General features: G+C 62.2%; 1 protein-coding gene across 1 annotated transcript; it reads right to left on the reverse strand.

Annotated features, from left to right (window-relative positions):
- Window positions 1–98: 98 nt before the first annotated feature.
- ANKMY1 (ankyrin repeat and MYND domain containing 1) lies at window positions 99–23,562 on the reverse strand. The gene is made up of 16 exons (XM_056108364.1): window positions 23,440–23,562; window positions 21,730–21,873; window positions 17,425–17,894; window positions 15,186–15,402; window positions 14,912–15,097; window positions 13,316–13,785; window positions 12,521–12,692; window positions 11,668–11,808; window positions 10,630–10,773; window positions 8,833–8,940; window positions 7,178–7,309; window positions 5,672–5,785; window positions 5,426–5,591; window positions 3,276–3,351; window positions 3,039–3,199; window positions 99–214 (listed from the first exon to the last, which is right to left on the reverse strand). The coding sequence occupies exons 1-16, from the start codon at window positions 23,530–23,532 to the stop codon at window positions 99–101; spliced, it is 2,910 nt and encodes a 969-aa protein (XP_055964339.1). The 5' UTR covers window positions 23,533–23,562.
- Window positions 23,563–23,875: the final 313 nt, after the last annotated feature.

The raw sequence follows: 23,875 nt of genomic DNA on the forward strand, positions 1-23,875 counted from the left end.
TGTATTTGGCTGCCACCAGCCTGGTCACCGTATCCTGGAGGCTGGGGGGTGCAGAGGCTCAGGGAGGGGAGCGGGAGACCTGCGTGGGCGGCCCCTGCTCATTCGTGGCTGTAGTTTGTGTAGTGCAGCTGGTTGGGGGTCTCGTGTTCCTTGTGCACAGCCACTGTCCCGTGCACCCCAGGGACTGTGGTTCTGTGGTAATGTGTCCCAGTACCTGTTGGGGGAAGACCGGGTGGGATGGGGTACTGCTGGACACTGGCCACACACACACACAACACACATGCACCCCGCGGTGGGCACTGCCCACAGAAACTGCCCCCCACACAGTGGACACTGCCCCCCATACACGCACCCTCCATGCCCGTGGGCTTTCACACGTGTCTGCAGTTACGTGAATGGAGACATGTGACCCGTCTGCTCCCCAAAGACCCCCAGTTTAGGCCCTGCAGGCCCCAGTCTAGGGAGGAGCAGCTCTGACTGCACGAGGCCTGCAGGGCACACCAGGTGTGAAGGCCACTAGTGCCCCCAGAACCCAAGGGGGTCGGAGGAAGGCTCGTAAGTGGTCCACTGCACAGTTTCAGCTGCATCGCCAAGAGTATCCGTGGGGCCGTGAAGGGTGGGGAGAACCACAGGCAGGGTGAAACAGTCTGGGGTGGAGGAAGCGGGAATTGGTGCCCATCCCCCACCCCCAGAGGCCCTGTCAGATTCTGGCCCACAGAAAGGCCCCCCAGTACCAGGGCCTTTATGTCCTCATCAGTGGGGGGTCCAGCGCTGTGACCTGCCCTGCCCTCCACGCTCCAACACTCCTGCTGGGGGACCCTTTCCCAGCCCAGCACCCTGAGGATCCCCATGGGTGTCTGAGAGGAAGCCTCGCACCCAGGCCTGGCCCAGGGGCCAGCCAACTCCCCCCGCCCCGTGCCCAGCACCCCCTGTTGGCCCTGGAGGAGGCCGAGCAGGGCAGTGGTGCAGGAAGCAGGACTGTCTCAGCTTCTCTCCTGCAGGCTCACAGCGGCCATGCTCGGCTGTCCGGCCCCTGAGGGACGCTGCAGGGACCAGGGCACCCCCAACCCCAGGCTGCCTGTCCTGCCCACAGCCGCTGGGCCACTGGCCAGCCTGCAAGGGGCGAAAGGAGCCGCGGGCACTGCCCTGTCAACGTCCCAGCATCTCGCTTCCCCGGGACGGACCTCGAGGGACCCGTTTCCCTTCACATTTGCTCCAGCAGTGAAGCCCACCTTGCTATGCAGCCTCGTGCCAAAGCTGCCCCGCCCCAGCACAGGTCCCGCCCATCCATAGCTCCCACCCTGAGGCCCCGCCCCCTCACGGTCCCACCTAGCTGAGGACACGCCCAGTCTAGGCCCCGCCCACCCCGAGGTCCCGCCCATCTTAGGTCCCATCCCGAGAGGCCCCGCCCCCCATAGGTCCCTCCTAGAAGAGGCCCAGTCCCCGCAAAGTCCCACCCAACATAGGCCCCACCCCTCACGGATTCCGCTAGGCCACATCCCCTCACAGGTTCCGCCCAAAATAGGCTCCACCCCCACAACATCCCACCCAACACAGGCTCCCCCGCATAGCATATGCCCACCCCCCCCACAAAGTCCTAACCAGCGTGAGCTCCACCCTGCACAGGGCCAGCCCACGTAGGCTCCGCCCCCTGGCAGTCCTGCCCAGCATAAGCCCCGCCTCCTCGTCGGCTCCGCCCAACATAGGCTCCGCCCCCCTCATCAGCCCCACCCAGCACTGCTCCCCACATGGTTTCCTCTAGGAACTTCCTGGTGCCCAGGCATGAGGGTTGGCAGACGCCGCTGGCCCAGGAGAGGGGAGCCCCCTGGGTGGCCCCTCAAATCAGAACCACCGCCGACTGGGAAGTGGGCCCTGACGTCCCCACCAACCCCCGGGACACACAGGTGTACACGTTTCTGGGCCCCAGGACTGCGCGGGCTCTGCACTTGACAGGGGGAAAGTGGAAGGCTGAGCGCAGGGGAAACGACTTCCAGAACCTTCCGCACATTAGTAAGGCGGGACCAGTCCGGGAGGTGGAGCACTTGCCTTGCCCAGAGTGTCGCCGGATCCCCAGCACACACGGTCCAGGGGGCACTTCGAGGGCTCACTCCTGAGCACAGGGAACACCAAGCCCCCAAGTACACTGGGTGTGGCCCCCAAAACAAGCCTAAAGTGTGGTCACATCCTCTACTGAGCTGGACCCAGAGTGCAGGAAGCACAAGACACTACTTTCCCGAGTGTCCTGGAGAAGGTCAACAGAAAGCCACCTCGGGAGTCTGCTTGTGTCCACAGTGGAGGGCAGCGGCATTGTATGCCTACGTGCGTGCTGCATGCACGCATCCTGCCTGCGTCCTGAGTGTATGTGTGCATGCGTGTCCTGCCCGCCTGCATCCCACATGTGTGCATGCCTCATGCTCAGGTGCCTTCCACGTGAGGCCGGGAAGGTTCCTACCTGGACGTTCCGTGTCCCCGCACAAGTCCCATTTACAACTGCAGTCGCAGAGCAGGCCTGTGATGTCTGGTGAGGAGTGAGTGCATGTTGTGTGGTTTGAATGGTATGTTTAATGTGGAGCGTGCAGCTTCTGAAAGTGTGTTAGAACGTGGCATGACACATATTGCACGGAGGGTGTTGTGTGCTCTGCAGCACGTGGAGCCTGTGTGCTGTGGGGGTCTGAGATGGTGGGAGTGCCTGAATACACACAGGTGAGTGGGAAAGACATGAGTGTCCGCATCGAGGGCTGGGGGTGCCTGCGGGGCTGGCCCTCGAGCCTCACCTCCCCAGGAGCCCCCCAAAACCCACCCGGTGTCATCGCCCAGGATTCCCAAAAAAAAACAAAGAAATTAGAAACTGGCCACCAGTACAAGGAGACAAAGGCGCCCTCGGGCCCGGTCCAGCCTTCCCTCCTGCCCACCGTCCAGAGCAGGCGATCGGGAGGGGACAGGGCTGCTTCTCCGGGAGCACCTCTCCGTCCTCCCTGAAGACACGCCGCTGGCCGCTGGTTCCCAGCAAGGCGCCACCCCCACCCCCGCGGACTTACCCAGCGCCTGTAACTGGTTGCACTCCTTCTTGTGGACGTCCACCCACAGGCGGCCTTTGCAGGACTTGCTGCACGTCAGCACCCCGTAGCAGCGAACGCAGGGCAGCAGCCGCACCCCCACGGAGCGTCCACACTGGTAGCAGAACTTGAAGAAGGGTATCCTGCAAGGGGGTCCGGCCGCCTCTGAGCTGGGCTCCGCGGCAGTCCCGGCCCGCCCTTGCCCCGCCACTCACTCACTGCACGGGGTCCTCCCGGGTGGACATCCTCTTGCCCAGGGCTCTCCGCTTTATCCTGTTGCAGTGGACCAGCTCCGCTGTGCCCAGACACCCATGTCAGCGCCCCTCACCTCACTCACGCTGCCCCCGGGGTGGGGCACTCAGTGGGGCGGGCGGGCGGGCGGGCAGGGGCCCCTGATGCTATGGCAGGTCCTGGGTGACTCTTTGCCCCATGCCCCCCGCAGTGCTACCTCTGCTTCCTCATCGGCCCTAGGACACAGCGACCCCCGCAAAGAAACCTGGCCGGCAGGAAGTGGGGGTCCTCTGCCCCCAGCACCGGGGCGGGGAGGGGTGCTGACAGCACATCTGGGGGCTCCTTGGGACATGAGCAGGTGCAGGGTTCAGGTCCTGGCAGGCTGCAAGGTTCTGCAGTGGGATCCAGTCGGGGGGTGGGGGACTCGGTCCCTTCCCAGGTTGGGGGCAGGCGGGGGTCCCTCCCTTTGCCAGGCAGAGAGGTCAGCCGCGCCCAGGAGTCAGCATCTCTCGTGTCCCCCGGCACCTCTGAGGCCCGGCCGCAGGGGAAAGGGCACTTGCTTGGGACAAGCCCGTGCCGGCGGTGGCCATGGTGCGTCCTGGGGTCCTGTGCGTGCTGGACATGCCGTGATGAGTGTCCATTGCAGGGGACCCAGAGAGCGGCTGTGGGTCTGACCTTGTCCCCCTCGTCCATGCTTCTCCCTAGCATCCCCCGCCAGGCCCGACCCCAGCCCCAACCCGTACAGCACCACCACCCGGAACAGGTGGCGAGACCCTCGAGGTGTGTGGGTGCCGGCAGCCCAGCTGCCCTGCTGAGACTCTTCTTCCCTCTGCAGGGGGGCAAGGCCCAGACGCCCACCAGACCCAGGTCGGTCATCGCTGCCCAGTGCTCGTGACAGGTTCTCCCTTCTCCCCTTCTCCTGAGAACAGCCTCCTTCCTGGCACAGCCGTGTCCCGACCCAGGGTGGGAGTGGGGCTGCCCCCATGTCCCTGAGCGGTCTCTGGGGTGGGTGCTGTCCAGTGCGTGGGGAAGAGACCTATCCACAGGTGGGCAGCACTGTGCTCCCCCAGCCACCTCCTGCCATTGGGCAGAGGGAGAAGCTGCTGGAAGGACAGGATTCCCCAGGAGGGACTGCCCCCGGGATCACGGCCCTAGAGTGACACCCCGGCAGCCCTCAGGAGGCTTCGAGAGGAGGCAGCCCCGCCCCTGCACGTCTCTGCCGCATTCCCCGGCCACCACCCCCCCCCCCCCGCCCCGCAAAGCCTCCTGAGGTGGGGCTGACCCAGCCAGACACTCAGGTGTTCTGCAGGAAAGCCCTGGCCTGTGTGTCGAGGTCCGTGCAGGGCTGAGTGTCCCAAGCTGGGGACAACCAGGGCAGCTGCAGAACCCGGCTGGCTGGGCGTGTGCTGTGCTGGGGGCCACTGTGCTGGGCATCCTCTGTGCTGGGCATCCTCTGTGCTGGGTGTCCACTGCGCTGGCATCCACTGAGCTGGCATCCACTGTGCTGGGTGTCCACCGTGCTGGTGTCCACTGTGCTGGGTGTGTGCTGTGCTCAGCGTCCACTGTGCTGGGCATCCACTGTGCTGAGCATCTGCTGTGCTGGGCATCCTCTGTGCTGGGTGTCCACTGTGCTGGGTGTCCACTGTGTTGGCGTCCACTCTGCTGAGTGTCCACTGTGCTGGGCATCTGCTGTGCTGGGCATCCGCCATGCTGGTGTCCACCGTGCTGGGCGTCCACTGTGCTGCTGTCCACTGTGCTGGGTGTGTGCTGTGCTCAGTGTCCACTCTACTGGGCGTCCACTGTGCTGGGCATCCGCCATGCTGGTGTCCACTGTGCTGGGTGTGTGCTGTGTTCAGCGTCCACTGTACTAGGTATCCACTGTGCTGGGCATCCGCTGTGCTGGTGTCCACCGCGCTGGGTGTCTGTCCACTGTGCTGGTGTTCACCGTGCTGAGCATCCGCTGTGCTGGCGTCCACTGTGCTGGGCGTCCGTCGTGCTGGGCGTCCGTCGTGCTGGGCGTCCGCCGTGCTAGTGTCCACCGTGCCCGCTCTCTGCTCAGGTCCCCGGCTGTGGCCCTGCCGTGGCTGTCCCTCGCCCCTCAGCTGTCAGCAGCCGCCCGCCCGCCCGCCCCCACGTACCTCGCTTGCTCAGGTGCAGGGCGCGGGGCTCCCACTGGGCCTCGCGGGCCAGGACGGCTCTGCGCAGCAGGAAGCCCATGTGCTCCAGCAGCCTCTTCCGGGCCAGCAGCACGTCGCGCTCGTGCGGCAGGAGCGTGTGGAAGGCGCTGTGCGCGATCCTGCGGTCCTGCGGACGGCGCGGCCCCGGGGCCGGCTTGCACAGGTCCACGGCCGAGGCCGGCCCCCTCCCGACCCCCCGGGACGCACCTGGAAGAACTGGAAGTACCCGTAGTCCACGGCAGTGCCCACGGCCACCTTGTCCCCCTGCGTGAGCGTCACGGGGTTCAGGATGTCGGCCCCGAAACTGATGAGCTGGTCGATCTGGGGGACAGAGGCCAAGTCACACTGGCCCTGCCCTCCAGCCCCACGGCCACCGGTCTGCTCAGTAGGGGCCGGGCCCCAGGGATGGCCACCGTCCCTGTGAAAATGGCCACTGTCCCCCATGGGAGTGGCTGCTATCCCCTGTGGGAGTGGCCGCTGTCCCCCGTGAGTGGCTGCTCTCCCCGTGAGTGTCCCCTGCACTCCCACACAGACCACCATATTCCAAGTGTGCAGTTGTGAGACAAATGGGTCCCCCAAGCCTGACCAGGCACTGGCCAGACTCCCCCGTCAGGACAGTGTGGGGACGGTGTGGGGGCTGCTTCCTCCACAGTCCTGTCAGAGGGCAGGGACAGGTGTGCGATCTCCAAGCCACCAAGCAGAGCCGGGTAGGACGCCCAACTAACTCCAGGGCCAGCTGCTGACCCCAGGAGAGAAGGAACAACCCGGGAGGGCGGGCACAGCCAGGAGGGTGGCACCTGTGAGCCCGTGTGGAGCTGCCCTGCAGTGTCCATCTCCCCGTCTGAGCCCTTTCTCAGGGCGCTGGTGAGCTGATGCCCGGGGTAGGTATGACAGTGAATGTGGGGGATGCGGGCCAGAGGGAGGCCTCGCAGGTCAGTGATGTGTGGGCACGGATGGGCCCGTGGGCAGGTGGGCATCACGGGTGAGAGTGCATGCAGGGGAGACAGGCAGGAAGCGCCCGGTGACCCACACACAGAGATGGTGGCTTTCTCGGGGTGCGGGTCATGGTGAGCGTGGGGTCCGGGGGTGAGCGTGGGGTTTGGGGGCAAGCGTGGGGTTTGGGGCGAGCGTGGGGTTTGGGGGCGAGCGTGGGGTTTGGGGGCGAGCGTGGGGTTTGGGGGCGAGCGTGGGGTTTGGGGCGAGCGTGGGGTTTGGGGCGAGCGTGGGGTTTGGGGGCGAGCGTGGGGTTTGGGGGCGAGTGTGGGGTTTGGGGCGAGCGTGGGGTTTGGGGGCGAGCGTGAGGTTTGGGACGAGCGTGGGGTTTGGGGTGAGTGTGGGCTTTGGGGGAGAGCGTGGGGCGGGTGCAGGATGGCGCCACTCCAGGCGCATCTGCCTCAGTGCATTTTCTTTCCACTCTCTGTGAGTGTGAGAATGATCACTGGGTAAGTGAAAAGGAGATTTCTGAGAAAGTGAACTGGCTCCTAGCGACATGCCCGGGCAGGGGTGGGGACGGGCCAGAGCCGGGCGAGCATGGGCGAGGGGCAGAGGGGCCGAGAGGACACACGTCGGAGCAGGGGCTGACCCAGGACACAGGGAGACACACCGCTTCCTCTGTGTGTGCCTGTTGGGGTGGGCAGCCAAGGGGGCCGAGGACAGGGCCAGCCCGGGAAGGGCAGTGTGGGGCTGCTGTCCCCGCCCGCTGGAGGGTCTCACCAGGGCGATGGAGCTCTCCAGGCTCCTGTGGTTCTCGTAGCTGATGTCACAGGCCACGCAGAGTGCGCTGCCCAGGCCTTTGGTCAGCAGCAGGTTGGGGTCAGCACCGTGGGTCAGCAGCTCCTTCACAATCTGCACAGGGGGACACGGTCCCCGACCCGCCAGGACACATCTGGCCTGGCCTGTCCTCCCCCAGCTCCCTCATGAGGTGGGGGGGGGCGGGGGCAGGGCGCCTGGGGGTCAGCTGGGCAAGAGCCGCAACAGTGTCTCATCTGCCCCTGGCTGTGACCCCTGCATCAGGCCAGGCCCACACTGGAGAACCGGCCACCTCAGCAGCCTCCCACACCCAGGCAAAGGGCCCGGCAACACCCCCAACAGCGAGGCCCCTGGCCAAGCGGCCTGTCCTCAGCTCAGATAGAGAAGGGAACACCAAGCAAAGGGTGTTTGGAGGACTCGCTCGGGATGCAAGATGCATGCTGAAAGTAGGCTATAGATAGACCGAACACGATGGCCACTCAATACCTCTATTGCAAACCACAACACCTTAAAGGAAAGAGTGAGCAAAAGGGAATGCCCTGCCACAGAGGCAGGGGGGTGGGGGATGGGGTGGGGGTGGGAGGGATACTGGGTTCATTGGTGGTGGAGAATGGGCACTGGTGGAGAGATGGGTACTTGATCATTGTATAACTGAAACCCAAGCACAAAAGTTTGTAAGTCTACAACTGTACCTCATGGTGTTTCACTAGTAAAAAAAAAATTAAAAAAAACAAGCGGCCTGTCCTCCTGACCCACCGCAAGCAGCTAGGAACCCTGTGCCAGCCCACACCCTGTCGGGAGCACAGGTACTTTGCACAGTGTGCCCCAGAAGGAACAGCTGAGAGAAGACAGTGGGCAGGGAACAGGCGGGAGGGAGGGAAGGTGGGGGAGGGCACAGTCAGAGAGTGGACGGATAGAAGAATGGGTAGATGGAGGTGTAGTGGTGGAGGGGGACACGGATGGATGGAAAACTCATGGCAGGTAGGTGACGGATGCTGCGGGGGGACACATGAATGGATGGGTACACAGATGGATGGACAGACGGACGGACGATGGACAGGTAGATTTGTTATGGATGAATGAGTGGAAGGATGGATGGAGGGACAGGGAGACAGACGAATGAATGGATGGACAGATGAGTGAATGGATGGATGGATGGACAGATGGATGGATGGACAGGATGGATGGGTGGATGAGTAGATGGATGGACTGACGGACAAATGGATGGACAGATGGATGGAGGATGGATGAATGGGTTGATGGACAGGTGAATGGATTGTCTGACAGATGGGTGGATAAATGGATGGATGGATGGTTGGACAGGTGGATGGGTGGGTTGTGGGTGGGTAGATGGGTGGGTGGGTGCGTGGGTGGGTGGATGGATGGGTGAAAGGGTAGATGGAAGCGTGGATGGACAGGAGGATGGGTGGGTAATGTGTGGGTAGGTGGACGGATGGGTGGGTGGGTGGATGGGTAACGTGTGTGTGGGTGGATGACAGTTCTGGCATCAGACCACAACCCTTAACCCAAGGTCCCCTCCCACGTCACCATCCATGGCAGATTCCAGGTGCTGACGAGCAGGAACACCAGCACCCACTCCGTGCCTGAAGCTTGCTCACCAGGTCATTCCCGCTGATAATGGCCAGGGAGAGTGGGGAGTGCCCACTCCACAGCATGTTGGGGTTCGCCTTGTGGGACAGGAGAAGCTGGACCACATCCTGGGCATGCTGGGAGAAAGGCAGGCCCGCAGGTCAGACACGCCAGACTTCTGGACACCAAGCACCCGCTGTTAACTCCAGTAACACAGGGCCGTGGAGACGCCTCACTGCACCGGCTGGGCCCATTTTCCACTACAGCACCGGCCCGAGACCCCCCAACTCGGACCAACTGGGTGAAAGGACAGATGAGCAGATGAGGGGAGGAGGGCGTGTTGGATGGGAGAAAGGCAGGGCCACAGGGGTGGGAGGGCGGGTGAGTGGATGGCCAGGGGCCTGAGGGGTGTCCTTCTCCGCACTCACACATGGGAACCCCGGGATAACCAGCCGCAGAAGGGACAGGGGACAGGGGACGCCCCGGGAGTGTGGCCACGTGCCTCACAGCTCAGAGCAGACGGAGCCAAGAGCCGGACTCATAGCTGGACTTGGCTGCCGTGTCCCTGCACAGGCTGTGGACTCACGGCCTCCTCCAGCAAGCCCCCGCGGCCCCTGTAAGCCCTTCCTTGCGACCGTGCAGACGGGACGGCCAATTGGAAGAGCCCGTCTGCCACCATGCACCCTGCACCCTGCAGTCCTGCTTCCTCTCCAGGGACCCTTAGAGCCTCACTGAAATCCCTGAGTACGTCCAGAGAGTTTCCCCACAGGGCACTGCCCCCTAACTCACTGGGCGGCAGTGCAGGGGCTGGCCTGGGTCAGGGGAGACCGCCCAGTGCTTCCCCACACCCTCTCCCAGCCGGACGCGTCGTGATGGCTGGACCTCCGCAGCCCTTCCCAAAGCAGCACCTGGCTCGGCCGACCAGCCATGGCCTGGGGGCTGAGACCACCCCACTCTGCACCGCCTGACTCCCCAGATGTGCACGGGCAGAAAGGGGGTCCTGACCGCATCCCTCAAGCCACTGTTGGGACAGACTTTGGCGCCTCTCAAGTAAGCTGGTCCTGGTGCCGGCCCAGGCCCGAGGGGCTCAGCAGGACACGGACGCAGGAAAGCGTGCAACAAGCTCTGTTGTGGCCTCGCCTGTTCCCTGTGGGCAAGATCTGGCCGAAGCCATTCAGGGAGGACGTCTGCATGCTACGGGACTGACAACATATCCCAGACTCTGGCCCCTGCGCCAGCACCGTCACTACCTGGCCCACATGGACCGACCCCTGTGGGACAGCCAGCTCACGCCCGCCACAGGCACCGACAGGGAACAGCGAACTCTCTGGGCACAGCTGGGGACACGTGTGCCCACCCACATGCATACACAGGCCAGGCATACACACACGGACACACGCAGACATGCATGGGCACATGCAGACACACGCATGGGCACAGGCAGACATGCATAGGCACACACAGACATACAAACGGACACACGCAGACATACGCAAGGGTACACACAGACACACGCATGGGCACGTGCAGACATACACACATGGGCACACAGACATGCATGGGCACATATAGACACACAAATGGGCACACTGACACACACAGGCAGGCACACACAGGTATACACACAGATACACATACGGGCACACACAAATACTGGCACACAGGGGCAGGAGCACACAGGCACACAGCAGCACACCTGGGAGCTGGTGCATGCCTACCAACACACAAGCACATGCGGCACACATGGACCACACGAACACGCGAGTGCACCACGCCCTCACAGGCACACCTGTGCTCACCCTCGTGGCTGCATCACACCCGCTCACCTTCTGGTTGTCCATGCGCTCACAGGCCACGTGCAGAGGCGTCCGGCCACCCTGGCTCCCCTCCCCGGAGGCCGGCACGGTATAGTAGATGCTGGGCGGGCCCAGCTCTCCGTTCAGCTTCATGGTAGATGGCTGGAGGTCCTGCTGTGTGCACACGGGGCGACGCCCGACTCAGCCTTGCCAGTACCCTGGGCTCACGTGCCCACTGAGTCCCACGAGACCTGCACTGTAGGCTCACCCACACTCACACACACCCACACGCTCACAGATACCCTCACACTCACATATCCACACATCTGACACTCACAGGCACTCACACCCTGTCACATATTCACACACACTCACACACCAACACACATTCACAGATACACACACTCACAAGATGCTCTCACATACACTCAGACACTGTCACATATTCACGCTCAGACACTTACACGCCAATACACACACTCAGATACTCTCACACCCTCACATATACACATATGGGCACACACGCAATCACAACACTCACACCGACACATCACTCACATATTCACACACACCAACACGCTCATACACACCCACACATTCACACAGACACAAACACCAATTCACACACACACACACACACACACACACACACACACAGAGTCAGTGGCCTCTCGCATCCAAGATACCCCCACAGGTTGGGAGAGCTCTGTGCCGCCAAGGCGCCCACTGGATCCGGGCTCAGGCTGTGCTGCCCACGTGGGGTGAGAAGCGACCTGCCTGCAGGGCCCCAGCCCCCAGCCCTGGGACAGGGCAAGGCAGCAAGCAGAGAGCTGCGGGGACCGGGGACCGGCTGCTGGGGCCATCCCCAGAGCAGCCTGCGTCAGCCCGCCCACCCGCGCGCCCCGCCCACCCGACGGACCCAGCCATCTCACATGCCCCGCCCACCCGACAGTCCTGCTCCCCGGCGTGCCCTGGCCCGTGGCCACGCCCACCGACACGCCCCGCCCACCGCCACACCCCATCGATGACCACGCCCACCGACCACGCCCCGGGCCTGGCCCCGCCCACCTTGTGGGGTTTGCACGGCTCGTCCTCGTCCGAGGCGCGGGCGTCCACGTCAGTGATGGCGTGGAGCAGCAGCTCGGTGATCTTGGTGCCCTCCTCCCCGGGCAGGGCAGCCGCGATGTGCAGGGGGGTCAGGGACCTGAGCTGCAGGAGGGGGTGAGGCGCGGACCCCACGGGGGCCACCTCCCCACCCCCCCACTGCTCACGTCTGAGGAGCCGTCCCATGCCCGACTCCCACCGCGGCCGCCCCCTTGGCTTTCCTGGCCCTGCACTTGTCCACGGCCAGGTCTGGTCCTCAGCACCTACGGATCAGTACCGAGGAGCAGGACGCGGCACAGCAGGTCCCCAGTGGGGGCCGCGCTGCTGCAGCCTCCCAGGGGCCGGAGGAGAGGACAGGGCCCTCAGCCGGGGACAGGGAAGGGGTCCCACACATGGAGGAAGACAGGGTTGGAGCAGACTGAATCCAGCCCAGGATCTGTCACCCAGCCCCCCACTGCTGCTCCCATCACCCGCATCTCAGGCCCCCCACAGATCCCATCACAACACCACAGTCCCCCACAGCTCCTGTCACCCGTCACCACAACCCCCCCCCACGGATCCTGTCACCAACACCTCAGCACCCCACAGCTCCCCCATAACCGTCACTTCAGCCCTCCCCGGCTCCTGTCACCATCACCCTAGCTCCCCCATATGGATCCTGTCACCATCACCTCAGTCCCCCCACTGCAGCTCCTGTCACTGTTGCCTCAGTCTCCCCACTGCAGCTCTGGCAACTGTCACCTCAACCCTCCCATGAGCTCCCCTCTCTGTCACCTCAGACTGCCAGCGAGGCTCCCCAGAGTCACTCCCAGCCCACCTCAGGCGGGTAGCGGATGTCGGTGCGAGCCCCGCTCTCCAGCAGCAGCCGCACCCCGTCCACGTCTCCCGCCTTCACGGCGAGGAAGAGCACCGGCATGGGCACGCGGCTCAGGTTGGGGTCGGCGCCACGGCGCAGCAGCATGCAGATGGTCGACCACCGGCTCGTTTGCCTGTGGAGAGCGGGAAGGGGGTCCCTGAGCCCCGGGGTCCCCTGCTACCAGACACGCCTCCCGGGGCAACATCACCCGACACCCCCTTGCGGGACACGGAGCCCGGGGCGGGAGACACGGAAGGTCTGAGAGCACACAAGCACACACACGGCCACATCATGCGTGTGCACACACCACGACGCACATGGCGACGCGTGTACATGATCTGCATCTGCGGGGAGGTGTGATGGTGCATGTGTGCGTGGGCTCGTGCTGTCCACGGTGAGCCTGTGTCCAGGTGTGTGTCCGCAGTGAGCCCACAGGGGAGCAGCCTCAGGTGAGTGTCCATCAGCTTGTGTCCTGGGGTGATCGGTGCCCATGGTGGTGGTGGTGTGTGTGTGTGTGTGTGTGTGCGCCCTGGGGTGAATCCACAGGTCACTGTGTCTGGGTGAGAGGTGTGGCCATGTGTGTGTGTCTAGATGCTGTGCAAGGAAGAGGACCTGCTGCCTCCCCAGGCCCCCCCTCACTGTGGCCCCCCTGCGCCGCGGCCCCCCACACTAGCCAGGCGAAGTTTCCCGTAAGACTGCTCAGAGCAGATGCCCCGGCACCCCAGCCTGACCGCCCGCCCAGCAGTGTCCGCTCACTCCACCACGGACAGCGCCATCCTCCACAGGCTGCCCCTGCCGGAGTCGCTGTGCCGGAGGGAGGGCAGCTTCTGCAGGCCGCAGGAGGCCAGCGCGCCCCGCTCCAGGAGGTCCCGCGACAGCCTGACCGAAAAGTTCCGCACGCACAGCGTGGACTCGAAGAGGCTCTGCGAGCTCAGCTTGCCCTGGTGGCCCGGCCGGGCATCCAGGTCCCACTCCAGGTCGCTGAGGCTGTCCCCGTGGGAGGAGCTCCAGTCCTGGACGCTGCTCCACAGCTCGCTGGACTCCCAGGACATCTCCAGGGCGGAGGACGTGGCCTCGAAGGAGCCTTCGAAGGGCGTTGAGGGCAGCGCCAGCCTCACCTCCTGGGGGCCCACGGTGGACACGGAGTCCTCTCTGTGGGTGGGCTGCAGCTCCACGTGCACGTTGGAGAGGGAGTGGGCAGAGTACACGGTGAGCCTCGGTGTGTCCTTCACAGGGAGCAGAGACTCAGCGAGGCCGGCGTGACGGCAGACGCCGACCCTGTCACCATGGACTCCCGGAACGAGGCCCCAGAACTGAAACAGCGTGACGAGATGGGCAGAGGCGCCCACATGTCCCTCATCGCCCCGCCTGTGTGTCCCTCAGTGGCCCCGTGCCCGTACCACCTGGACGCTGGAGCTTGAGGGCCCAACTGGGCCCCAGACCCTGTCTGGGCATCCCCAGGACACGCTGGCCTCATGGTGGGTGCCGAGGGCTGTCAGTGGGGGACGGACCTGCTGACTTGCTGGGCGGCATGACGCTGTCAGGACAGAGCCCACTCTGAATGCGCGCTGTCGGGGGGAAGAGCTGGGCAGCCCCTGTGCCCTCCGGGGTGGCATCCCCGGGACAGCCCCTACGCCCAGAGAGTGCGGGCTTCCCGGGTCTTCGCAGCTCCTGGTCCTTCCCTGGCCACTAGCGGGGTGGATGGACGTTCTCTTGTGTATGGGGATCCCTGAAGGGCCTGGACTCCCCGCTGCCAGGACAGGCCCTTCCCGCCTCCCCCGGGGCCACTGCAGGAGATGGGAGGGGGGAACGGAGAAGCCAGCTTGGAGCCTCCGCGGTAAATGCCACACGTGGGGCCAGAGAGCAAGCGCAGGCCCTGGGCACTTGTCCAGCGTGTGGTGACCAGGGTCAGTGGCTGGCCCCACATGCTTTTCTGAGCACCCGCAGGTGCCAGCGGGGGGTGGGGGGCTCCCAGCACCAATGGGGTCCAGGAATCTGCACTGCCTGGAGGTCAGACAGAGGCAGCGAGAGTCCAGGATGGGGGTGAGGGGGAGAGTGGACCCTCCTGGGACAGACGGGGATGGGGCGGGGGGGGGAATGACCCCTCCTGGAATGGACGGGGACGGGGCGGGGAGAGTGGCCCCTCCTAGGACAGACAGGGATGGGGCGGGGGGAGCGGCCCCTCCCAGCCCCATTTTCCTTCCTGTTCTACTTTGGTTTGGGCCAACCCCGGGCAGTGCTGGGCCCTACTACCGGCTCTACGCTCAGGGGTCACTCCTGAGGGCGCTTGGGGATGGGCCATGGGCCAGCGCCTGGGGCCCACCCTCTGCCTACCACGCCGGGCCTCCTCACCCGGACGATGCCGTGCCCAGGGCTGAACAGGGACGCCGTGCGCTCGGCCACGTTGCCCTTAAAGGCCCAGGCCGGGTAGTAGAGCAGGACGCACATGGCGAGTGGCGTGAGGCCCTCATCCGAGCACTTGTTCACATCGGCCCCACAGTCCAGGAGGAGCTGGATGACGTCCGTGTGGCAGTGGACCTGGGCACAGGGCGGGCTCAGTGGGCGCGGGCGGGCGGGGGTAGGTCCGCCCCAGCGCTCCCCACCGGCGGGCCCGGGCAGGGCTCACAGCAGCAGCGGCCAGCGCGCAGTAGCCCTGGGAGTCGGCCACATCGGGGCTGGCGTGCTTGCTCCGCAGGGCGCGGCGCATCCAGTCGAGGTCGCCCTCCTCGGCCTTCAGGATCATCTCCGCCGCCAGCTGCTCCCGGGGCCCCGGCTGCCCGAAGCCCGTGCGGTCCCCCGCCAGGATGGCGTCCATCCCCCACTTGCCGTGCGCCGGCTTGTGCCTGCGGGACAGTGGCTTCAGCAGGGCCTCATCCCTCTGCCATCCACACAGAGGCTGTGGACAGTCCACTCCTCACAGTGGGGCCCTCAGAGTGCCCACACCCACTCCGTCCTCAGCACACTGCCCACAGCACAGTCGCCCGTCCCCAGCACCAGTCAGCATGGGCACAGCTGCCGTGGGCGGGTAGATGGACTCGGGCAAATGGACAGATGGGTGGACCAGTGAGGGGACAGACTGATGGACAGGTGGACAGATGGGGAATCAAATGGGTTCTAGGAGGGACAAGGCAGAGGGAAGGGTGTGTGTTGGAAAGATGGACGAAAGGAGGGGAGGGTGGGACGGATGCTTGGAGGGCTGGACTGGTCAGCGGGTGGGTGAACAGAGGGCGAGGGGCGTGTGGTGGCTGGCAGGAGGGTGATCAGATGAGTGGGTGGATGGACAGGTGGGTGACGGGGGGTTGACAGGATGGATGGATGGATGGATGGGTGGGTGGGTGATGGGTGGCGGAGAGGAGGATGGATGGGTGGGTGGGTGGGTGGGTGACAGGTGGTTGACAGGTGGGGGGTGATGGGTGGTTGACAGGTGGGGGGTGATGGGTGGGTGACAGGTGGATGGATGTGGGGCATGGGAGAATGAGAGACTCAGCCCTATGTTCATGGAATGTGGATTCTCTCAGACTCTCGGGATAGCTTAAGACCAAGTTTGAGGCAGAGACTGAAACATACTAAAATTTTCTAAGTTTTGTTTCATGTTTTGGAGCAACATCTGGAGATGCGCAGGGGTCACTCCTGGCTCTGCACTCCGAAATTATTCCAGGTGGTGCTCAGAGGACCAGATGCTCAGGAACAGAAGCCAGGTTGGTCACGGGCAAGGCAAACGCCCTACCTGCTGTACTACTGCTCCAGCCCTGAATATATTAAATTTTAAACATCCATTTCCTAAGGACCCCTCAATTATTTGTTGCTGGGGAAGCCGCCTGGTCCAGCCTCCATGAAAAACAGAATTGAGACTCTTCAAAAAAAAAATAGGGGAGGCATTGTTCATCGATTTGCTCGAGCAGGCACCAGTAACGTCTCCATTGTGAGACTTGTTTACTAGCGTTTATCTATAAATGACAATTCTAGTGATGGGCCATTTTCTCTATCACTTTGTTGATAAATTCATGCACATTATGATGTTATATAATTATATTTATGAATTCAGGCTACTGAATGTAACCTGCCCACACGGCAGAGTCTGGCAAACTCCCCATGGCGGACCCAATATGCCAAATACCAGTTAACAATGATGGGTCTCATTCTTCTAACCCTGAAAGAGCCTTAAAAATGGCACTTTTTAAAACCTCAGGGCTAGGACGAAGGAGACGTTACTGGTACCTGCTAGAGGCAATTGACGAACAACAGGATGATTATGATCGTGATCGTGATGAATTCACTATTTAAAAAAAATAACTAAGGAAGGAAGAGGAGAAGAAGGAGTAGCAGCAGGAGGAGGAGGAAGAGGAGAAAAAAGCAGGGAGAGAGGAGGGGAGGGGGAGGAGGGGGAGGGAAGGACCAAGAGGAAAGGGGAGGGGAGGGGGGAGTCCCAAGGGAGAGGGCCAGATGCCCAGGGCACATGAAGGACAGCTGAGGGGGCCCCCTTGGACACTGGCTGCAGAACTGAGGCCACATGAGGGGGGCAGGAGGCAGCAAGTCTCGGGGGCCAGTGGGGGTGCAGAGCCGAGAGCGGGCAGCAGCGTACGACACACACAGCGGCGCACAAAGCTGCGTCGCTCACACGGCCAGTGACATCCACTCAGGGACCGCCTCCCTGGGTGCCAGGTGTCGCCGCGGCCCTACGTGCTCCCCTCTAGCCCACCGTGTTCCTGCCCCAGGCTGGCCAGCCCTGCCCTGCGCGACCCCGCGTGCACAGGCCAGAGGAGGCCGGCGGGCGGCGCTGAGCTCCGGGGAGGAAGCAGCCCACATAGAACTCAGCTCACAGGCCACGTCTGGCCGCCCCGCCCACGTGTCCAGCCCGGCCGCACCTGAACCTGTAGGCATGCCTCTGCATCTGGAGCAACACGGGGGTCTCGTTCTTGACAGTCCAGGGCTCCTCGTCCTCGGGCGGGGGCGTCTCGCTGAGGAAGATGCGGGCGTCTAGGTCCCGCCGCAGCGAGGCGGGCAGGGGCAGGTGGTCGCTGTCGGTGGAGTAGACGCTCACGTCCGGGGGCAGGGCCTGGCCGTCATCCCGCAGGAGCTGCTTGTAGGGGTAGGAGAAGGGGTCCGGCTCGGGGCCCGGCGCCCGCTCCTCCCCGGGCTCGTCGGAGAGCCTGGCTCGCGCCGGGACGCAGCTCAGGAAGCTGGAGAACTCGGAGTGCTCCTGCACGGAGAAGCTCGTGGGCACCGGCGTGCACAGCTGGATGAGGTGGTCCCCCAGCCACAGCCCCACGTCCTGGCTGCCGTTGGCATACGTCTCGATGCCAGGCCCGAACCGCCGGTCTGCCTTGTACAGCCCCTGCCGCGGGAAAGCAACGGGCAGTCAGCCGGCAGCACCTGCACATCCAGCCGGGAGAGGCCGAAACGGATGTGCTCCTGGAACACAGAGCTGAAGCTCCGTCACTCTGCGCCGCGAGCATGGGGCAAGGCAGACGCCCCAACTTGGACACGGGGGACCTGCTCCCCAGTGTGCCAGCCCTGGCGGTGGAGACGCCCGCGAGCAGAGGGCAGGATCTGGAGCCACAGGTGAGAGCCCCACAATGTGCCCCTGGGCACCATCTTAGCGCACCAAGAGCCCTGGTCCAGAGACTCCCAGTTGGATCCTCAAATGGATTAGTGCGCTACAGAGATGTCCCTGGAACCCGACCATTTACAATCTCGAATTCCAGAAGCACGCCGTCATGATATTAAACGTGAGCCATGGAAAATAAAGTAGCATCTGCCCCCGACAGGTAGGCTTCAATGGTGGTGGGAAAATCTGGGCAAAACAGAATGCCCAAAAGTAGAGAGAGAGAGTTGGGGAAACTGTCTGCCATGGAGGCAGGGTGAGGACTGAGATTGGGGGAGGGGCATACTGGGGACACTGGTGGTGGGGATGTGCACTGGTGGAGGGAGGGTGTTCAATCATCGTACAGCTGAATCTCAAACATGAAAGCTTTGTAACTCTATCTCATGATGATTCAAAAGGAAGGGAGGGAGGAAGGAAGGAAGCGATTAGTCTCGTTGTGTGATTTCTATCTCAAAGACACTCTGACCCATGGAAGAAAACAGAGGATCAACTGAAAGAGTGAAACACTTGGGACACCGAGCGGATTCACAGGGCACGGCGGGCACGGGACAGGGGCCGGCCCCTCGCTCAGGCCTTGAGTCCCAAGGGAGACCAGAGAGCAGATGCAGCTGAGGCGACTGGACAAAGCCAGACGGTGCCCAGGTCCCTGCCAAAGCACAGCACGGCGACAGAGCCGTGGAAAGGGAACCTGCAGGCAAAGAAGAAAGACGTTTTTTGAAAAGCAACAGTTAAGGTTCCAGATGGACTCTGAGGTGCAGGACGGGAGGCAGAGAGCAGTGGGCAGAGCTCAGGGAAGCGCCGCCAGCCTGGACACCCGCCTCTCTGTGAAAATACCTGCCAATGACTGAGGCTGAATTATGAACAGAAAATGCAACCCTGTAGATAAGGCAACAAGAAAAAGAACAAGGTTAACAGTTAATAGAAGGAAAGAACTAAGATCAGAGCAGACGGGCCAGAGCTTTGGACAGCCCGTAGGGAGGGTGCTTGCCTTGCATGCGGGTGAATTAAGCGGGGGTGATTGGGCAGGGGTGTAGTGGGCAGGGGTGAGGTGGGATGACCAGAAGATTCAAAACCTTGGGGCTGGAGTGATTGCATAGCAGGTAGAGAGATTACCTTGCTCGCAGCCGACCCGAGTTCAATTCCCATCATCCCATATGGTCCCCTGAGCACCGCCAGGAATGATTCCTGAGTGCAGAGCCAGGAGCGACCCCTGAGCATGGCCAGGTGTGATGCAAAAAGCAAATTAAAAAAAAGAAAGAAAAAGAAATATAAAGGATTTTAAGAGGTTATCTAAACAACACGCCAATAAATTCAACACAAATGAAACATGACTTTTAGATATATACAGCTTACCAAGATTATTGAAAAAGACCACATAAAGTCTGAGCGACCCATCCCAAGTATCACCGTCACTGTCACAGTCCTCCCGTTGTTCATCGATTTGCTCAAGCAGGCCCAGTAACGTCTCCATTGTGAGACTTGTTGTTACTGTGTCTGGCATATCGAATACATCACGGGTAGCTTGCCACGCTCTGCCGTGCGGGCGAGATACTCTTGGTAGCTTGCCGGGCTCTCCGAGAAGGGCGGAGGAATCGAACCCATCCCAAGTATGGGAAATTTAAACAGCAAACAATGCACTTCCCCAAAGTAATGGACCAGATGACTTTAAAGGTGAATTATACCAAAATCTTAAAGAACTTTAGCCTGTTCTCCTTGGAGGACAAGGAGGAGCTGGAGGAGAAGGGGAAGAAAGAAAAAGGAGGAGGGAGGAAAGAAGAGGAGGGGATGAAGAGGAGGGAGAGGAGGAGGAGGAGGGAGGAAGAGGGAGGGAAGAGGAGGGAGGAGGGGGAGGAGGAGAAGAGAAAGGAGGAGGAGAGGAGAAGAGGAGGGGGAGGAGGGGAGGGGGAGGGGGAAGGAGGAGGCTGGGGGAGGAGGGAGGACGAGGGGGTGGGGCCTGGAACATAGAGCAACTTGTCTTGCACATGGCCAACCCGGATTGGATCTCAGGCATCCCACAGGGTCCCCAGATCACCGAGTACAGACCCAGAAGTCACCCCTGAGCATTGTGTGTGTGCTTTCCCCCCCACACACACAAATAAAAAAGAAACAAGAGGAGAAACAGGATGAATACAAAGATAAAGACAACAGCCAATGATGACGAAATCTTTCCGAATACACCTTCAGGCCCTGTATGCCCCAATGCCAAAACCAGACAAGAAAATCACAAAAGAAAGTACATGACAAACAGAGATGCGAAAACTCTCAAGAAAATGCTGGCAAAGCAAATTTTAAAGAGACCAAAGGTACCAGAGAGAGAGCACTGAACAGGGTGGGGAACAGGACGGGCATGTTGGAGCTCCAAGTCTGGCTCCGCAGGGCGCCCGGACAATTTCCTGGAGTGACCCCTGAACACTGCTGGGTGTGCCCCCCAAACAAAACCAAAACCAAACCCTTAGAAATACAGACTTACACAGAAATGTGGCAGGTTACAAAATAAATGTGCAAACATTTGTTGCATCTCTACATGCAAGTAAGGAGCCAGAAGAGAAAGAAATCAAGAAACAATCCCATGTAGAGCGGGAGAGATAGCACAGTGGGCAGGGCACTTGCCTTGCATGTGGCTGACCCAGATTCGGTCCCAGGCATCCCCTGGGTCCCTGGAGCACCACCAGAGTAGTTCCTGAGCTCAGAGCCAGGAGTAACCCTGAGCACCTCTGAGTGTGGCCCAAAACAAAAAATAAAACAAAGTACCTAGCAATAAATTTAACAGAGAACACAAGTAATCAATTTAACACAAGGACACAAGAGAACACAAGTGGAACAAGTGCACACACAAATACATGTACACACATAAGGTTCACGACAGCTGCGTCCCTGCCTGTCTCAAACCATCCCCTTCCTGCTCTTAGTGTGTCCAGGCGGAGGCCCACAGCAGCACACGAGTCCAGTAAGGTCCCTCCTACGAAGGCTAAGGACGGGCTGGGGGCGCCTGGGTATGGTGCCCGTTTGGATCACAAAACCCGCGTTTCTCCTGGGGCAGCGATCACACAGCTCTGTGCCTGCCAGACGCTGGGACGCGTAAGCCGGGTGCTCTGCGTCCTACCACTGTGAGCGCTACCATAAAGGGGTGGTGTTGGCACTGGAGCCGGGAGTGCTCCCGGGGCCCAGGGCACGCCTTTGGGCTGCATGCAAAGTAAATCTGGTCATTTCCTTCCATCGGAGGGGAGGCCGAACCTGCAAGATGCCCCACACTGAAAGACGCAGCAACAAAGACACTTCTTGGCTTCTCACCTCATTTCCTTTTCCTCCCAAGGCAAAGCCTGGCAAGCTACCTGTGATGTATTCCATATGCCAAACACAGTAACAACAAGTTTCACAATGTTACTGGGCCTGCTCGAGCAAGATGAACAATGGAAGGACAGTGATACAGTGATACAGGGTCTGACTACTGACACTGTGAGAACCGTGAAGAACTAGAAAGCTCCTTCCGAAACACACACTCCCAGAACCTGACCTGCCCAGGGCCACCTGGCCGGTTCCTCCCTGCACACCGGCTGCCCCTCACCTTGAAGACACTCGGCTTAAGGTACATGGTGCCGTAGCCTTCGCGGGAGCTGAGGTAAAACATGCCTGTGAAGCTGGAGCCATCCGGCCACATGTAGGTGCCCACGCCGTGGCGGTGGTCCCGATAGAACTGCCCGCGGTACATCTGTGGGAGGGGAAGGGGCGGCTTTCCCAGTGACCCGCAGAGCTGGTACCGAGCCCCGAGGAGGCAGGGGAGGGCTGTGTCCCATGCCCACCGTGGAGAAGCAGAGCCTGTCCCTTCTTAGGGACCCAGCCCCAGCCCTGCCCTGACAGAGTCGCTCACTCTGTGCCCTGCGTCCTGGAGAGGACAGAGGCTCAGGCCCTGCACCCCTGGCTCTGTCAGGCTCACCCCTAGGCGAAAGGGATCCCCAGAAGCTCCATGTCCGTCTGCCACCCCTTCACCAACTCCCGCTCCTCTGCCTCACCCCCCGTCCTCTGGGCAAGCAGCCCCTTCCTGTGCCCAGCCCTGGCTTCTCCATCCCTCCCCTGGCCCCTGCATTTGTTAAAATAAAGGGTCTCAAAGGGGCGCCTCAGCACCAACTCGGAAAATGCCCCCAGTCTGGCCTCTGCCCCAGTCCTGCCCAGTGCCAACCGCCAGCAGGGGCAGACATGGCCAGAGCGCTGGTGACCCACGCACAGACTCAGGGTGGAAGCCGGAGACCCGTCGAGGCTGTTTCCGCATCTGGAGCAACTACGGGCAAAGGGGTGAGGGGCTGGGCGAGACGCTCCCGCGCTGGGCACCGGAGAACCAGGATGTTACGGAGGCAGCGGAAGGGGAGATGGCCTCTAGGAGGGCGCCTGTGGTCCACTGGCTGGCCTCCAGACTGATTAGCATACGGGACGTGTGACTAGCCGACAGGCCCTCCCAAGGGTGTGTGCGCATCTGACTGGTCATTTGCACATGCTAGCACCTGGTCTTTCCAACCAGATGCCCTCACAGGGGCCTGACCCTCGGGTGGTGGCAGAAGCACCTTCCCCCGACCTCGGTCACCACGGGAAGAGCCCCTGCAAGATGGGTGCGAGCAGCAGGCTGCACCCGAACCCGGGCACTCTGCGCGGGGGTCCCCAGCCTGGGGGGTCTCCGAGGAAGCCCCCCCTGCCCCCCCCCCGCCTTTGGCAATGAGACTGCTAAAATCTCTGCCCTGGATGTCTGCAGCTCCGCAGCCCCCAGACACCTGCAGGACCTGTTGGAAAGAGCTGGAACCCTGACGCCCTCTAGTGGTCAGAATCTAGCCCTACACACGGTCCAAAGAATCCATCCCCTCTGTGCTGGGCTTCTGGGAAAGGGGAGCAGGGCTGGGACCCCCACGGAGCCTCTGAGACGCACACTGGCAGCGCCCACCTTCCTCCCAGGCTTCAGGATGGGGAGTCCTGCCTCGGCATCCTCAGGTGCTCCCAGACGCCGAGAACCACCCCACCAGCGCCACCAATACACTGGGTGCTTCTCGGTCTCAGCTGAAGTGGCCAGGGCCAGGTGGGCAGCTCTGAAGCCCTGGTGGAGGGGGCTGACCCAGCCAGACAGGCTACTCCTCTGCCCTGGGTCTCACGGCTGGACACACGCCCAAACAGGGCTTGCTTCCGGCCCCACCCCGGGACTCCAGCCATACAGATGTGGCAGGGATGTGTCTGAGTGGGCAAGGTCTGGCCTTCAGCTATAAGCCCCCTGACCCCGCCCCCGGGAGGGGCTCACCTCGCCTGTCGGCCAGGAGAACTGCCCACAGCCCATCTTCATGTCCGGCCCCAACTCCCCCTGGTACACGCAGCCGTCCTGCCACTCCTGCATGACGTAGTCCAGCTCCGGATCCCTGAAGAAGTCCAGCATCTCCTCCTCCTCGGACTCGGAGGGGCTCCTAGGGGAGGCAGCCCAGGCAGCTGGAGGCTCCAGAGCGACACTGCCCGGAACCTCCCTCACCACCCCCAGCAGGGCAGAGCTGCAGGAAGGGAAACAGAGGCCCGGAGGGAGTGGTGCCGGCCATGGACAGGGTGGGAAGAGAGGAGCCGAGGAAGTCTTCAGGGGCCATGACGCGGTCCTACCCTGTTGATCCCCCCGGCTACTTGCTGAGTGCACATGGCCCAGGGTCCCACTGAGGCAGGGCCTGCCTCTGGCCCCCAGTACCAACGCCTGC

Source organism: Sorex fumeus, unplaced genomic scaffold (genome assembly GCF_029834395.1).
Source record: "Sorex fumeus unplaced genomic scaffold, SorFum_2.1 ptg000207l, whole genome shotgun sequence".
Classification (NCBI taxonomy): Eukaryota; Metazoa; Chordata; class Mammalia; order Eulipotyphla; family Soricidae; genus Sorex; species Sorex fumeus.